The 17,029-nt window shown below is 49.4% G+C and overlaps 1 protein-coding gene across 1 annotated transcript in view; it reads right to left on the minus strand.

The window, feature by feature from the left end:
- LOC121447113 (anoctamin-7) overlaps positions 1 to 10,131 on the minus strand; it is a 30,380-nt gene extending 20,249 nt beyond the window's left edge. Inside the window, exons 1-5 of the mRNA XM_041650168.1 lie at positions 10,121 to 10,131; positions 8,899 to 9,013; positions 6,890 to 6,947; positions 3,933 to 4,063; positions 129 to 236 (exon numbers count right to left, since the gene is read on the minus strand). Of these exons, the coding sequence (XP_041506102.1) occupies positions 129 to 236; positions 3,933 to 4,063; positions 6,890 to 6,947; positions 8,899 to 9,006 (405 nt within the window). The 5' untranslated portion in view covers positions 9,007 to 9,013; positions 10,121 to 10,131. The remainder of the gene's footprint in view (positions 1 to 128; positions 237 to 3,932; positions 4,064 to 6,889; positions 6,948 to 8,898; positions 9,014 to 10,120) is intronic.
- Positions 10,132 to 17,029: the final 6,898 nt, after the last annotated feature.

Genomic DNA, 17,029 nt, shown 5'->3' on the forward strand with positions numbered 1-17,029 from the left:
CCCAGGTGGGAACACATCCAAGGAGTGATAGTTTTGGCAGCTGAGCCCAGTGTGCAAGGATCCATCAAATGTAGACCTGGGTGGGGACCCCCATCCTCTCACTCTGCCCTCACAACCCACCCCCATACCTGCAGAGGCAGCTTCAGGCGCAGGTCTTCTGCATAGTAACAGAGCACAGCCCAGGGCGCTCCGAGGAGGATGTAGTGAACCGCGGTGGCCTTGTCCTGGACATCATGCTGTGGGTACCAGGGGCTACTGTGAGGGCCTGAGGGTGTTGCTATGATCTCTGTGTCTATTCGCACTTAGGAGAGGGCTAACACTGGCATAGCCCTGGTGCTAACAGTCAACAGCCAGGCACCCTCTCAGTGGCAATGCTCGCTTCCAAGGTCTACCCCCAGAAAGCTTGTGGTGACAGCATCTCCTCCACAGAGACCTCACATCTGGGGCCCATGCCACCTGCATTCTCTCCCAAGACAATGATAACCAAAGTGACCCTTCCTCAAAGCCTGGGGACCCATGCACGGCTTCTCAGAGATCTCACTAAGACTTAGGCCGTCTTCTGGTTAAAGGGGCCGCAAATGCAGCTTTGCCTGGCAATGCTCAGTGACCCGAAATCCACACTGTTCTCCGCATGCCTAAGTAAATACGTGTACCCCCGTGTCTGCGCAAAAGTGTAATGAAACTAGATCTCCACACCCAGAGAGACTGACTCTATTTTGCAACAAGCCTCCACTTAACTATGTGTCAGACTATAGCAAAACAAGCCTTCCTCGTGGCGAGACATTGTTTACTGAGACCAGCAGAATCCCCGACAGAGACAAGGACAACGATCACCTAAGAATAAAGCTTTGCGGCTGGAGAGATGGCTCAGTGGTTAAGAGTACCGACTGCTCTTCCAGAGGACCCGGATTCGGTTCCCAGCACCCACAGGGCAGCTATCAACTGTCTGTGACTCTAGTTCCGGAGGAATCCGACACCCTCACAGACATGAAGGCAAAAACACCAATGCACATAAAATAAAAATAATAAAAATAAAGAATAAAGCTATCCCGGGTCGGGTTTTGTCTGTGCCTTATGCTGTTCGAGCTTGTAGTCACTGCTGATTTAGCTCCAGCTAGCGCTGTAAGCCCAGGTTTATACTGATTCTGCTGTAGACTTAGAAAGATGGATGATGACTTGGGTATGTACAGCAGTCTGTAGTCCATCGTCGCTGCCTAGACAATCCCAATACACCTATTTATACAGATGTATAAATAAAGGATGTCCAAGCCATCCTTTGAGCTGTCATTGCTGTCCTAGGTTAGAGACACATGTTAATTTTACATCTTCCCCCAGATTCGCTAACACTGAATGTCTATGCTGACTGGGAGCCCTGGGAGAAGTGAGACTTTTGATCCCACAAACAAGAGCCTCTGTGGAGTATAGATTTTTTTTTTTTTTTTTTTTTGGAGCCTGTCCTGGAACTCTCTGTAGATCAGGCTGGCCTCGAACTCACAGAGATCCTCCTGCCTCTGCCTCCCGAGTGCTGGGATTAAAGGCCTGTGCCACTACCACCCGGCAAGTATAGACATATTTTAAAAAGAACATTCCAGAGGTTCTCGGCCCTTGTTGTACATCACAGCCATCTGCAGTTCCCCGAATGTCCATGTAAAAACTTGTACCCTGCGCATGGGGACAGACGTGGACCTGGTCATTTGGGGCACCCTTGGGTGGTTCTGACATGCCGAGAGCTGAGAACTGCATTGTACTGTCAAGCCTGAGGGGGGACTTTGGACAATGTGTTGGGGGAGGTTGTGGTTGGGTAGATGGATGGTGTGTGTGTGTGTGTGTGTGTGTGTGTGTGTGTGTAACTTAGGGAACATACAGGGCCAGAGGCTGTTCCAGTTTGAATAAGAATGGCCTTTATAGGCTCACATATTTGAATTCTTAGTCCCCAGGAAGTGGAAATTTTTGAAAGGATTAGAGAGATTAGGAGGTGTGGCCTTGTGGGAGGAAGTGTGTGGGAGTGGGGTGGGATGGGCTGTGAGGCCCAGTCTGTCTGTCTGTCTGTCTACAGATGAGGATGTAGCCCTCAGCTACTGCTCCAGCACCAGCCTTGCCTGTCAGGTGCTCCCCGCCGTGTTGATAACGAACTAAGTCTCTGTAACTGTAAGCAAGCCCCCAACTAAATACTTTCTGTTTGAGTTGCCTTGGTCGTGGAGTCTCTTCACAGCAATAGAACAGTGGCTAGGAGGCAAAAGAAGCTCTATCAGTCAGTTAAAACAAACCAAACTTGGGGTTGGAAAGATGGCTCAGCGGTTATGAGCACTGACTGCTCTTCCAGAGGACCCGGGTTCAATTCCCAGCACCCACATGGCAGCTCATAAGTGTATGTAAATCCAGGGAAATCCAATCCCTGGGAGATCTGACACCTTCACACCATTGCACATAAAATAAAGTTTAAAAAAAAAACAACAAAAACCAAAACTCACATCAATGTCACCAGCAATCTACATGTCTAGAACAAATGAGTTCTACAACTGGGCAGAAATAGACAAGTAACCCAGCAGAAAAGATTGTAGCTGGCTTCACAGCTGCTCCCGGCCTTAGATGGCTCAGCTCTGGATCTCTTTTAGGACAGGTTGCTCATAATAATATGCGTATGTGCACACCAGACTTTGGATTTGGGTCCCACCCTCTCTGAGGGTGCGGGGAAGCTGCTGTGAGCACAGTTCCTGGTCTACGCTGTGCTCCAAGGGGAACGGCTGCCCTGTACAGTGTACCGTGTGGCTGAGCTGGAGCGTTCGGTATGATGCATCTTTAATCCTGCCCAGGTCTAGGTACTGGGTTCAGCTGGGTTATGGTTGGGAGAAGGTACCTCACGATAAGTCAAAGAAAAGTTTCATGGGAATACAAAGGGCTCATAAATGTGTAAAACAGCACAACCTCTTTAGAACTGAGGGAAAATAAAAATGAGAGCTGGGATGCCAAGCAGTGGTGGCGCACACACACCTTTAATCCCAGCACTCAGGAGGCAGAGATGCGTAGATCTCTGTGAGTTCGAGGTCAGCCTGGTCTACAGAGTGAGTTCCAGGACAGGCTCCAAAGCTACAGAGAAACCCTGTCTCAAAAAACAAAACAAAACAAAACCAAAAAAGAAAATGAAAGCTAGGGTGAGGTACCGCTGTCTATCAACAGACTGGTGAAGATGGGAAAGGCTGATAATGCCACGTGTTGAGGAGATTCAGAGCAGGGAGGTGCTGGCTCACCCCAGAGTGAATTAGGTCACCAGTCGAGAAAAAGGGTGTGGTCACAGCTGTAACCTCAGGTGATCGTCAATCCTGCTCCCAGGAGAGATGCAATATAACACTCGCCCTGTGATGACTGACAACAGGTAGCTGCTGTTGGGGTCCTCGAGGGGGACTAAAGGAAGCACCCAGCAGCCCACAGCAAAGCTGGACAGCACCTGCTGCTCAGGAGAACCTCACAGGCCACAAAAAAAAAAAAAAAATGAAAGAAGCAACACTCTATGGGTAAAAGTCAGACAGACAGAGCCAAGCCGAGGTGCTGAATGATCTGATTAGCAGAGTGTCACAGCTGATTCTTGTGGTGGGGGCTATGATGGCAACAGCTCTGCTGGGGACAGAGGAAGGTGGCTGGGATGGCGGAGGAGGAAGAATATGTATATAAACACCTGGCAGTGAAGGGCATGGGATAAGACAGGGCTTCTCACATCCCCTCACCCTGAGATCCCCTGTTACCTGCCTGCCCCAGCCAGCACCCAGGGCTCACATGACAGTGTTCTAGCCGGCCTGGGGTCATTGGCTCTCAAGCCATAGGAAGGGTGGGTATCCAGAAGGACCTGGGGGCCCTGATTGCTTCCTATCTTTGGGTAGTAAGCCTTCCCTTCAGAATGCAGAGTCTCTATAAGCCCTGCTCCTACCACCATGTACCTGGTCTACATTCAGGCCAGCCAGACGAAGATTTTCCAGAAAGGTCTCCCTCCAGATCCCATGTGTGTCTGTCTTGTCCTGGGAAGGACTCTCTTGATTCCTCAGGTCTTCTTCCCAAACCAGAACAAAATCTGCAGGGACCAATGGGGACAAAGGCAGCACGTGCTTGCTGATGGAATGCGGGCCCAGGGCGGGGTTGCTGGTGTCTCAGCTGGAACATAGGGCTCGTGATGGGAAGTGAGAGCCTGGACTGCTCCGTGGCTGTTGCCTCTTAGTTGTAGTTAGGGCTGGAGGGCAGGCAGGCGAGTGTGCAATGCAGATCAAGATCACAGGCGATGAAAGGAGACAGAGACAGAGACCCACATTGGAACACCGGACAGAAATCTCAAGGTCCAAATCAGGATCAGAAGGAGAGAGAGCACGAGCAAGGAACTCAGGACCGTGAGGGGTGCACCCACACACTGAGACAATGGGGATGTTCTATCGGGAACTCACCAAGGCCAGCTGGCCTGGATCTGAAAAAAGCCTGGGATAAAACCGGACTCGCTGAACATAGCGGACAATGAGGACTACTGAGAACTCAAGAACAATGGCAATGGGTTTTTGATCCTACTGCACGTACTGGCTTTGGGGGAGCCTAGGCAGTTTGGATGCTCACCTTACTAGACCTGGATGGAGGTGGGGGGTCCTTGGACTTCCCACAGGGCAGGGAACCCTGATTGCTCTTTGGGCTGATGAGGGAGGGGGACTTGATTGGGGGAGGGGGAGGGAAATGGGAGGTGGTGGCGGGGAAGAGACAGAAATCTTTAATAAATAAATAAATTAAAAAAAAAAAAAGAACAGAGGCTGGGGAGGAAGTGGGCGTGTCCTCCTGGGATTCCTTCTGTAGCTTGGTTCCCACAGTCTAGGCCCCAAACTCCTAACGGAACCTGTTAGTGTGATTTCTTGGGTCAAGGAAAAGCACAATAATAAAACAAAGTTGCTAAGACAAAGTTTAGCAGAAGACACCATCAAAAAGCTTAAGGCAACACAGAGAATAGGAGAAACTATTTCCAAAATGTACTTCTGATAAGGGACTTGCATCCAGAATTTAGAGGACTTTTGCAATCTAACAACCGTTCAGACACACACACACACACACACACACACACACACACACACACACGAACAACCAACTTAAAAGTAGGCGAAGAGTTTGAATAGACATTTGTCTGAAGAAGATATGGAATGTCCAGTTGGCACAAGAAAAGACAGTCAATACCATTAGTCATTAGGAAAACACACACCCAGTCAATAGTGAGATAATGTTATGGAACTAATTGGCCTTCTCAGTGAGCAATCACCAGTGCACTTAGAGATGAAGGACAGCTCTTTCCTGAAGCCCCTGGCTGGTGTGTGTGTGTGGAGGGGCGCTGATGCCAAAATAAGAGAGAGGTTTCTCTAGTTTGCAAACACCTCAGGTTCATGCATCTCACATGCACGGTTATCCTTAAATCATTTCGGGTCCTGGCCCCAGGTTACACTTCAGACAATTTAAACATTGAGACAGGACTGCAAGTGTGGCCGCTTAAAGGGCTGATGGAGTTATACCGAAAAGATATTGCCACCCAGGGTCTCTTCTTCAGAAGAGAAAGCAGAATGATGCTTTCTCTGATAAGAACACAGGGGACTTCACAGCAGACAAGATCTTAATGATGGTTGTGACCCTGCACTGCCTCCCTTGGGCTCCCTGTAGAGATGAGTCTTTGGTATGGGACTCGGGGCCTGACAGCTGCGCAGTCCCGGTGTGGAAACATCCGCATGCTAAATTTTGCTTATCTCCAACAGGCCCGGTTTGCAGACTACGTATCCTGTGGGGTCATTTGGAGGCAGCACTCTAGTTAAACGTGTGGCTTTATGTCTCCTAAGCAGAATCTCCCACACTGAGTTTCTTCTAACATTTTATACCCACTGCGCCAAAGAGAGGCAATGGTAGCTGCTGTGCTGTGCTGAGAGAGTGTGACCTTGCACACTGTGCTCCTATGTGAGATAGGTAACTCGCTCTTTGGAAAACAGTCTGGCATTGGCACAAAAGGTTAAACACTGAGTTCCCTTGTGACCTAGCAATAGCACCCAAAACTATCAACTCAAGAAAAAAAAAAACCAAAGTGTGTTCATACAAATGCTTGCATACAAACCTCCATCTTATTCCGCATTCACAACAGAAGGAAGGAATGGGTGACTTTGTGGTACGTAAATTATTTATCAACAAAGCTGCTTCAAAACAACGGCCTGAAAAACCCCAGCAATAGCAACATTTTCCTCCCTTGACCACTTGCAGAGAGAATTGCTGAGCCCCACGGGAGTGTGTGCCCCTTTTCCATGGAATCTTCAGGGTTTTCTGTGCATGCCATTTTGCATCCCCTCCATCCCTTCCCACAGACCTTTGCCTGACTTCGCTTTTCTGTAAGAGGCATGCTTAGGAGGGCGAGAGTCATCTACTGTCCCTTTGGAGCTGATGGGGAAGGTGGGCCCTTGACCCTACCCAGATAGACTCCGTGCAGGTCCCACCACAGAACAAAGGTGACTTTGAGCCTTGCTGGGGGGATGGTAGGAGAAGTGGGCCTGAGAAAATATAAAGGTAGAAAAAGATGTGGTGCAAGAGAAAAGAGTTTGAGATGACCAGAATTTGTGGATAAAAACCGGGGGTGGGGTGGGGCGGGGGCTAGTCTGTCTAAGGCTGGAGCAACAGAATGGGTTTTCCTCTCTGAGCCCTCTGGTCAGTGTGGACCTTCCTTTCCTGTGACTTGCTCAGCAGGCAGCTCTCCCCTCACCCTCAGGACTGCAGCTGTCCCCAGAACACAGGGGACATCACAGGAGGCCTGGTTATGGAGTGATCCGAGCCTCTTGGCTTCCTGTCACCACCCAAGGCATTCCATCTGTGACCCCCACCCCAGGACGGAGTACAGATGGCTTACCAATCGGAGGTTGGGCAGGGCTCCCAACTCTGCTGGGTGCCACCTGCTGTTTACCTGCCTGAAGGAAGGAAGAACACCTTCAGCACCCAGGCATCAGCATGACTCCCTCCCTCCCTGCCCCAGTCCCGGGCAGCTCCTAGTCTCTTCTTCCGCCTCAGTGGTTCTCAGCCTTCCTAACGCCTTTTAACACGCAGTTCCTTATGGTGACTCTCAAACCATGAAGTTATTTCGTTGCTACTTCATAACTGGAATTTTGCTACTGATATGAATTGTAAACATCCGATATGCAGGATTCTGATCAGCAAACCCTGTGATATGAGAACCGAAGGGGTCGCAAGCCATAGGCTGAGGACAGAAGCACTGTTCTACCTTCTTCTATGTCCCTCCCTGTCCCTTCTGTCTCCACCTCGCACCCTCTTCAACCCTCCCTAATTCTTCCTGCCCCTTCTCATTTCTTCCTCGGCCTTCCCGCTCATCCCTGTCTCCCGACCCTGCTCTGGCCCTGCCCTGACCACCCTGCTAAGAGAGGGACGTGAAGAGAGAAAAGCTGGGGGCTGCAGGGCAGAAGATGCTGAAAGGCAGAATTCGAAGGGTAGGTTAGCGACCAGCCTTCACCATCCTCATCTTCCTCACCAGCCTTCACTGGGCTAGGAGTGCTCAGCCAGGCCTGTGGCAAAAGCCATGGTCAGGGCTGTGCTGAATGCTCTTCTTGGTCTCCACGCTGCCCACATTGTGGCCCTGAGGGCAAGTCAGAGCAACCAGAGTATAGAATCCTTCTTGTCTTCCTTATATTCTTTTTCCTGTTGGAGGACAAAGCTTTGGGCTCTCCTCTCTGGGGGCCTCACTTCATGGTATAGAGGAATGATAGAAAGGGGAACTTACATTTACCCTCAGATCACTGGGGCGGCTCTAGGGAAGGAGCAGGGCCTCCTATATGGTTTTAAAGACTGGGACAGCCTACTTGGGATGTCAGTGGGCTACCCAACAGAAATTACAAAAGATGGACTAGGGTAAGAAGGACAGAAAAGGCCACCTAGAGGGACTCTGTCCTTCCCCAGGAGCTAAGGGCTGCCTTCTTGGTTGTGTTCAGGACCAGTGTCTATGGCTCAGTTGCTAGCTAAGGGCTGCCTTCTTGGTTGTGTTCAGGAGATCAGTGTCTATGGCTCAGTTGTAAAGAAGCTCAGCCTAGGCCAAAGGAAGCTGTGTAGACCGAGATACCCTTCCTCTGGGGCTACTTCTTTGTAGAAGCCCTCTACCTGTCTCTTGGGGACTAACCCTTATCCCAAGCCTAACTTCCCTGGTTCCCCACTCAAACTTCAGTCTTCGGGGAGCCCCAGGCACACTCTTGACCTTAACCAACCTCCCCTCTGCCTTCCACTAACCGCACTGCCCCATCCTAGCCAGGACATGGCTACAGTGCTCTTCCTCTAGCAGGAGTGGGCTCCCTTCAAGAGCTATATTTCTAACCAGAGTCTAAGCCACAAAGCACCTTTTCACTTCCAGAAGAGAAAGTACGGAAGCAATAAACCACCTAGGGTGTGGTCACCTCGTGCCTTTGCTATCTGCATTCTGGTATTGACAGGCCTTTGCGTGCATCAGAATTCATGGGTGACTCCCCATCCTCTCATCCCTCACGTCTGTAAGAAACGTGGTATGTGGCCCTCATTTCCTCCCTTTCCTGGTGGCTCCGGCAGAGGGGGACCAGCCCCTGCACCTTGGTCCTATCTTTGCCTTCTCTCCTCCTGAGCCTCCCATCTAACAGGGTCTCTGCTTGTCCCTCCTAGTTTCACAGAGGTGAATGGTGACCTGATTGTGTGTGAAGAAGGCATCTGTCCCCTTGGGGGGCATCTGGATGCTGCATCCACTTTTCAAGGTCTCTAGGACAAGTGCTAGCATCCTGACTAGGATGGGAGACCTCCCAAATCAGCACGCAGGAGCCTCATGAGTCTAGGAAGGGGGAAGAAGGGCGCTTTCACCATGCCCACCGCTACCCCTAGGGTTGAGGGTACCTCCGCAGCATGGGCTGTGCTTCCATAAGAGGACCCATTCCCTGGTTCGAGGGAGGCCATGTCAATCAGCACCGCATTGTCTTCTTCCCGGGCTCGCTTCCGCAGCATCTTACTCCTGCACCCCATCAAGGCCAGGGTAGCCACAGAGGAGGGAGTGGTTAGTAGACACCAGTAAGAGCCAGCCCCGACACTGTGGCAGAGCCGGCAGCAAGCCTATTTTACAGGAGAGGAGACAGGCTCATAGAAGTGGACAAGGGCACCTCTGCCAGGGCCAGGCAGCATTATCCTAAATGTGGGCATGTGAGGATCCCCACATCCTGGGACCCGAACAGCGGGAGCGAGTCAGCCATTGAAAGGAATATCTAGAGCCTGGTATAGCATTCATCCACCCATTCATCCACTCACCCAGTTCACCCATTAAGTGCCAAGTCCTCCTAACCCTGACTGCTTTCAGTCTGTGCTAGGCAATGTCGCAGCATGAGGTGGCAGTGCAGACCGCCCCTTCCTTCCTTCACCTAGAGAGGACCGCCATCTGGGCCAGGAAGGATAGACGCTGCCCTTTAAGGCCATTTGCCTTTGCAGTAATTCTGAAGAACTTGCTGCAAGGACCCCAGGCTCCCCGAACAAGACAGAGCACAATCCCTTAGAGAATCCTATGGGGTCTCCATGCCAGCCTATGATCTGTGGCCCAGGTAGATGGGTCCTGGGCTGTTGTTCAGGTGGGCAGAGCCTAGGGACTTCAGGAAGGGGAAGGCATTGCTCTTGTTCCAATTCCCTATTTAAATAAATGGAGGCCTGGAAGGGCAACCACAAGTCCAAATCTCCACTCCTGCCAGGACTCCAGGAGTGAGTGATAACCACAGGGTGCTCTTGGGACAAAGGCTCTGGAGCTTATGCATCCTGATGGGTTGGACAGGGAATGAGGACAAAGGAGTCCCAACCAAAGGCCCCAGACATGACCTATTGTGAGTAGATGGAATGCTTACTCCTTAGGGCAGGGTGCCCTCTTCAAATTAATATTGGACACTTGTCCCTGCTCTCCAGTGCTTGGAGCAGACACTGTGCCAGGCCTATGGGCCTAAGAGTAAGCACCAACACTGCCTCTCACAGTTCAGAATGTGGAACTCCAGGGAGCTACAGGTGCTGGCTCAATTTTCTGGAGTCTGTCTCCCTTCTGCCATCCCCGTGGCCCAACCATCTTGGAGGAGGTCACCTTGCCTACCTGGCACAGTGGCTTCCAGGAGATCTCAGAGGTCACAGCCTGTCCATCAGCACAAGCGTGGTCTCAGCAAGAGCAAAATCAGGGCCAGTGCTCCTAGGGCCCCCCTGAGCTATGGCAGCCAGTCACCTGCCCTTGCCTCACAGGCTGAAAGGGCTGGAAGCAGAGAGGTTCTCGGTGCAGCTGGCCACCGAGAGGTCTATCATGTCTCTGGGCAGGATCTGCCTTTGTTTAAGAAGAGGGTGTGGGGTTCTGAGCCTGCAAACACAGTCAGCCCATTTTCCCGAGAGCCTTCACACACCCTTCATGCAAATTCCATGTGCCTCTGGCACCTTATTTGCGTAGAGATTCCAGGGCAGCAGGACTGTCTGCCATAAGAGAAGTCCAGGGAGAAGGTAGTTACAGTCCAGTCACAGGTCTCTCCATCAGGGAGCCCCGTTTATGTGGGGGTGACGTGAAGCTTCCCGGGGTTGAGGGCACTGAGAAAAGGGCGCTGCTTGGCATGTCAACTAGCCACTGTAGTGAGCATGCTTTTAAGACTACAGACAAAGGACCAGCCTGGTCTACAAGAGCTAGTTCCAGGACAGGCTCCAAAACCACAGAGAAACCCTGTCTCAAAAAACCAAAAAAAAAAAAAAAAAAACAGACAAAGAGTTGGGGTTTTTCACAATGTCACGTTTTATTGACAACAAATCCACAAGGTACAGCGTCTTCAATGGCAAAACTATTTGCCAGATACTCCTGCTTTTCTTGGCAGTCCTGGCTGAGGCAACATGAGTTGTTGTATTTTAATCTTGATTACTCTCCAATGGTACACGGCGTATCACACAGTAAATGTATCTCTATATATGTACACATATAGATTATGGAATGGCTACAAAGGGTTAAAAGATGCAAGGGGTTTTAGAGTTTCTTTCTGACAGGCCTGAGAAGCCAAAGCTGGGAAACTGTCAGTGACAGGAGCCTCTGATAGTGAACTAAAGGGAACTGGAGAAGTTGGAGAAGCAGTTGTCCTGAGTCAGGACACTGAGGGTCATAGGTTTGAGAGCGAACTGGGAGAGCTGACTCCAGCTGCTAGGGCAAAGGGCAAGACTGGTCCAGACGACAGAATGGGCTGAAGGATGGAGGCAACACCAGAGGGGACAACAGGAGGATGGGCAGATAGAATCAGACAGCCTGAAGTCTCTGGGACAGGTGAGAGTTCTTTGCCTGTTAGTCAGTCCTTGTTACATGCTGGGTGGTGAGAAATAGGTCCATGAGGACTGTCACCATCCAACTGCTAGATGTTTACTTCTGTATGGGGTTCAAATGAAGGACTTGCATACATACTTTCCATGGCCGGGTGTGCCCAGTAAATTCTTGAATCTGATCTTCCAGATATGATTTTAATATGCTCACATGCCCCTACAGTTCCAATCCACCACAATAAATTATAGAGTAGTACCTTTGCTACTTCCAGAAATAATCAGTGATTACTCCGTGCCATGTGGATGATGTTGGACAGATGGTGCAGTCAACGTGCATCTTCCATCTAGAGTACAAAGATGCCTGTAAACGGGGTCTCTTGGGGGGAGGCAGTGTGAAAAGCCACTGTTTTACACAACGTGGAATAATGTAGGGCAAGGTGCAGCCTGACCTCAACAGGCATGCACACAGGGCCTCTTGTGAAAGGGCTTGCGAAATGGAGAGTTGTCTCAGCTTTTCTCCTCCCTGGTTTTGGTCTGTCAGTGAGCCACTCCCGTCTTGCTTCCCTGTGCAGGCAGTAAGAGTCCTCTGCTCCCTTCTCAGATCTCTCAACGGATCTCAGACTCATGTCTCCAAACCCTCCCGGCTTGGGAGGAAACCTCCACTCTGGGTCCTGTGACGTGCCCTTGAACAGCAGGTAAAGCAGGCCCTGCATACCTCGCGGAGACCAGACTTCCCAGGCCCAGAGATAGACCCTGGACATGACTACAGTCATCTTCACAGAAAACAGGAGAGCACAGGGGGATGACAGAGGGAGGGAGGACCAGAAAGGTGGGGGTGAGGATGCCAGTGGCTCTCAGCAAGTCCTAGAAGGCACCTGCAGTTTGGTCCACTGGGATAAGCTGGAAAGTATGACATGATCAAACTGCCTCCCCCAGCCTGATGCAACCCTACTCTTTTCGCTGGTTGGTCAATACCAGAGGACCATCACAGGAAAAAAGAAAAAAAAAAAAAAAAACCCAAACACAGAGCTCTTCTGTGTAGCCTCAGCTGTTCTGGAACTCACTCTGTAGCTCAGGTTAGCTTTGAACTCTTTGTTTCATCTGTCTCTGCCCCACTGGGATTAAAAGTATGCACCACCACATCCCGCTATGGGTTGTTGTTGTTTGTTTTGCTTTTGAGGCAGGATCTTGCTGTGTAGCCTGGGGGTGGTCTCAGACTATGGGCAATCATCCTGCTCCAGCCACCACAGCACTGGCTCTGGTCTCTGCTTTTGGTGGCAGTTGGAGCAGGCTGCTGAAGTCACTTCAGACTACAGCAATGGGGTGGCAGGTAAGCCTGCAGGGAGGGCTACATGTAAGACACCTGAAAGGTGCCGGGCGGTGGTGGCGCACGCCTTTAATCCCAGCACTCGGGAGGCAGAGGCAGGCGGATCTCTGTGAGTTCGAGGCCAGCCTGGTCTACAAGAGCTAGTTCCAGGACAGGAACCAAAAGCTACAGAGAAACCCTGTCTCGAAAAATCAAAAAAAAAAAAAAAAAAAAAAAAAAAAAAAAAGACACCTGAAAGGACTCTCATCCCTGGGCTAAGATTAATTTAAAAATTATACTTATTCATGTAGGAACGTGTGTGTGCATGCACACCCATGCACGCATGTCATCACATGTATGTGAAGGGCAATTGGTAAGAGTCACTTTTTTTGGCTCTAACTTTTTATTGGCTTATGTGACATTTCTAAGTCCATAAAAGGGGCTGGAGAGATGGCCTAGTGGTCAGAAGAACTTGCTGCTCTTGCAGGGCACCCCTGTTCAATTCCTAGGACACATAGGACAGCTCACAACCATCTATCACTTAGTTCAATGCCCTCTTCTGGTCTCCAAGGGCAACACAGTACACTTTGATGGGGGAGAAACATACACATAAAAAAAAAATATATTCTATAACAGGAGAGTGAGTCCCTACCCAACCCTGCCCAAAAGTATAGGTATCCATGCAGGGGGGCAGAGAGGCGACTGTAATGTCTAGGTGGGTTGGCCTCAGGGCCCTGGTCTGTTTTCTCTCTAGGCTGCGGTCCTAGCAAATTGGGTCACAGGCTCCCACACCTAACCCTGGAGGTTCCCTGTATCTCTCCAGCCTGCTGTCCCCAGACTGTTTTGATGTCTCTCAGGCCACATCTCACAAGGTCAGAGGTCCAGCGATATCTTTCTCTGTCCATGAGGAATGTTGTAATCTGCTAGACCACACTTGGTCTGGCACCTGCCTAGGGTGCTCCTACCTCTCCCCTTACTAAAACACCCTTTCCAGGCTTGGTGCGCAGGGGCAAGGAGAGGGAAACAGGGTAGGGGCCATAGATTGGCCCTAACCCTCTGCCCCCACCTGGCAGGAAGCAGGTCCCTGGCTGCCCCTCTGCAGTCTCATGACCCATGGTGGTAGAGATGAAGTTGCAGCAGGTTTGGGAGTGTTATGAGACACTGCCTTGTGCCAACCAACATTCCTGATCCCAGCTGGCAGAGCTGAGCTGGACAGGGACAGAGAGAGCTGGCAGGTGGGTCTGGGATGACCAGGATAGAAAAGCACAGGGGAGCAGGTCTCTGAATAGGAGGGTGAAGACAGGGGTGAACACAGACTCTAAGACCTTCCATCCTCTGACTGGGGACTGGGAGAGGTCATTTCTGGAGGGCCCAGCGAAGGGAGAACTCACCTGTGGTCCCAGTTCCTCCAGCAGAGGCCTCCTGGTGTGCTGGGTTCTTGGGGGAACAACCTTGAAGGGACACAGTACTCAGGCTACTTACTCACAATCAGAAGTAAATCTTGTTTAGTAGCTAGTCATGCTCTACCATAGGCAGAGATGCTGAGACATAAGAGCTTGCTACTTTACTGTTTGGAATGTGGCTTTTGGTAAGAGGGGCCCTTTTTCTTTCTTTTTTTTTTTAATAATTTATGGTTTATTTAACTTTATTTTATGTGCATTGGCGCGAAGGTGTCAGATTCCCTGCAACTGGATCTTCAGACAGTTGTGAGCTGCCATGTGGGTGCTGGGAATTGAAACCGGGTCCTCTGGAAGAGCTGTCAGTGCTCTTAACCACTGAGCCATCTCTCCAGCCAGGGGGCCCTTCTTATTAATGTTGGCTCTTTTATCAGGTAGCAAATTCCGAAGTCTGGGTTTTAGTCGAAGGAAGTCAGTGTAATTCTATCCATATTTTCCCATGCTTCACCAGTTACTTTACCTATGTAACAGATCTGTTCCTGCCTGCGGGAAGCATACCTTGTATCGATTTCTACTTGCTTTGTTTCCGTTTCAGTGATCGTTTGTAGTTTCTAGCCCTGGTATTTATGCGATTTGCTTCATTTTTCACATTTCAATATCTCTGGACTGAGCATACGGTGTACAACTAATTGTCAGGGTTTCCTAATGGTTCATAAAGTGCCAGTATCTTACAATCCATGGTATGCACATCTGATGAAATACAGCATGGTAGCTTTTCGTATGTGAATGTGTGTGTGCTACTGGAAGATGAAACGTCCGCAGAGGCTTACACATTTCAATATTTGGCCCCCAGTTGGTGGTGCTATTAGGGAAGGCTGCGGAACCTTTGGGACATAGAACCTAGCTTTGCTTCTGACTGTAGATGTCAGTTCCCACTGCTGCCATGGGAAGCTTCTCCTGCTGGCACTATGTTCATTGCGTCATGAGCTAGGTTAAACCCTGCCTTATGCTGTGTCTTCAAGATAAGTCTATCACAGTGACAATAAAAAATAAGTATGTCAGCCAGTGGGGAAAGTGCCCACCCTCAGTCATTCCCACTCCCGGCAATGGGATTAGGGCCTTGCATAGTCTAAACAGACACTCTTCAACAGAGCTATCTTCTTCTAAAGTTACAGTATTGTAATCTTGGTCAGAAGCCATGCTCGGTTTTTGATGTGGGGATGGGGATTTAAACTCAGGTTCTCAGGTTTGCAGAACAAGCTTTCTTACCCATTGGCCTTTCTCCATGGCTTGAATTTATTCATCAAATTCTACAATCTTTAAGACATCTTTTTATTTATAAAGGAATAAAAATGTTACAATTCATGAATACAGGAGCCAGTGAGATGGTTCAACAGGTAATGGCTTGCTGCACAACCCTGACAAGCAAAGTTCAAGTGCAGAGCTCACAAAAAGGGGGAGGAGAGAACCGACTCTACAGATCTGTTCTTGGAAGTGCACACGGTGCACATGGCACATATGTGCCCACAACACACACTGACATCATGCATATAACAACAACAACAATAATTAGTTTTTCCTTGAAAAAAAATCCAGGGATATATACAGCTAAGTCTTTATAACATTAAGATAATTGGTGGTTTGCTTTTTAACTGCACTAAATGGTGATTTATAGAAATGGTTTGTTTCCTTTCTCTTCCCCTAACATCTGAAATTGAACAGGGTCTCTGATATGCTAGGCAGGTATTCTATTCTTGAGCTATATTCCCAGACCCCTTGTTATTTTTTATTTTTGAGATACGGTTATATTAGGTTGCCTAGGTTGGCCTTGATGTCATTCTGTAGCCAAGGCATGCCTTAAACTTTTAATCCCCCTCCCTCAGCCTCCTGAGTAGCTAGGATTACAGGCCTATACCCCAGGCCCAGTCCTGTCTATTCTTAAACCATCCTTGCATTCCTGAGATAAAACCTTGGTCAAGAAGCAGTATCTTTTTTTTTTTGGTTTTTCGAGACAGGGTTTCTCTGTGGTTTTGGAGCCTGTCCTGGAACTAGCTCTTGTAGACCAGGCTGGTCTCGAACTCACAGAGATCCGCCTGCCTCTGCCTCCCGAGTGCTGGGATTAAAGGCGTGCGCCACCACCGCCCGGCTAAGAAGCAGTATCTTTTGACTTGCTGATCTTTTATTTAAGACTTTTGCATTTATATCCCTATGTAAAAGCAGTGCATTTATTTATTTATTAATTATGTATGCAATATTTTTTCTGTGTGTGTGCCTGAAGGCCAGAAGAGGGCACCAGACCTCATTACAGATGGTTGTGAGCCACCATGTGGTTGCTGGGAATTGAACTCAGGACCTTTGGAAGAGCAGGCAATGCTCTTAACAGCTGAGCCATCTCTACAACCCCCCAGTGTTTTCTTTTCTCACATTATATTTATCCATATTTTTAGCAGGGGCATTCTCAACGTAAACTGAACTTTTAGCTAGTTCCACTCTGGAGATTCTTTCTGGGACCTAGAACTATTTTAAGGAATAACTTTTTTTTTTTTTTTTTTTTGAGACAGGGTTTCTCTATGTACAGCCCTGGCTGTCCTGGAACTTGCTTTGCAGACCAGGCTGGCCTTAAACTCAGAGATCCACCTGCCTCTGCCTGCAGAGAACTGGTATTAAAGGCACGTGTCACCACTGCTGGCTTAAGGAATAACTTTTTGACATTTCTTCCTACTTCTAGATTTTGAATTCACTTGGAGAAAATTTCCCCTGCCCACTCTATTTAACTGTTAAGATTCTCCTCCCACTGAATGTTGCAGATGATCCTCGAGATGGTTGTGCCACTTTGGTGCCTGCTGTTCCCTCAGTATTACTTCTCTACACACGCTACAGAATCATGTGCACGTGTGTAGGGCTCCTGTGGCTGCAGAGGAGACACCTACATTTCGGTCCTTCTGAACTCCCAGGGCTATGGCACAATGTTCTCGGCATGCTGCTCCACCCACTTTTTCTTGCTAAGAGCTTGTTTCATGAC

The sequence above is a fragment of the Microtus oregoni genome, unplaced genomic scaffold (assembly GCF_018167655.1).
Source record: "Microtus oregoni isolate MIOR12 unplaced genomic scaffold, Mior012 000004F_ref0000308, whole genome shotgun sequence".
NCBI lineage: Eukaryota > Metazoa > Chordata > Mammalia > Rodentia > Cricetidae > Microtus > Microtus oregoni.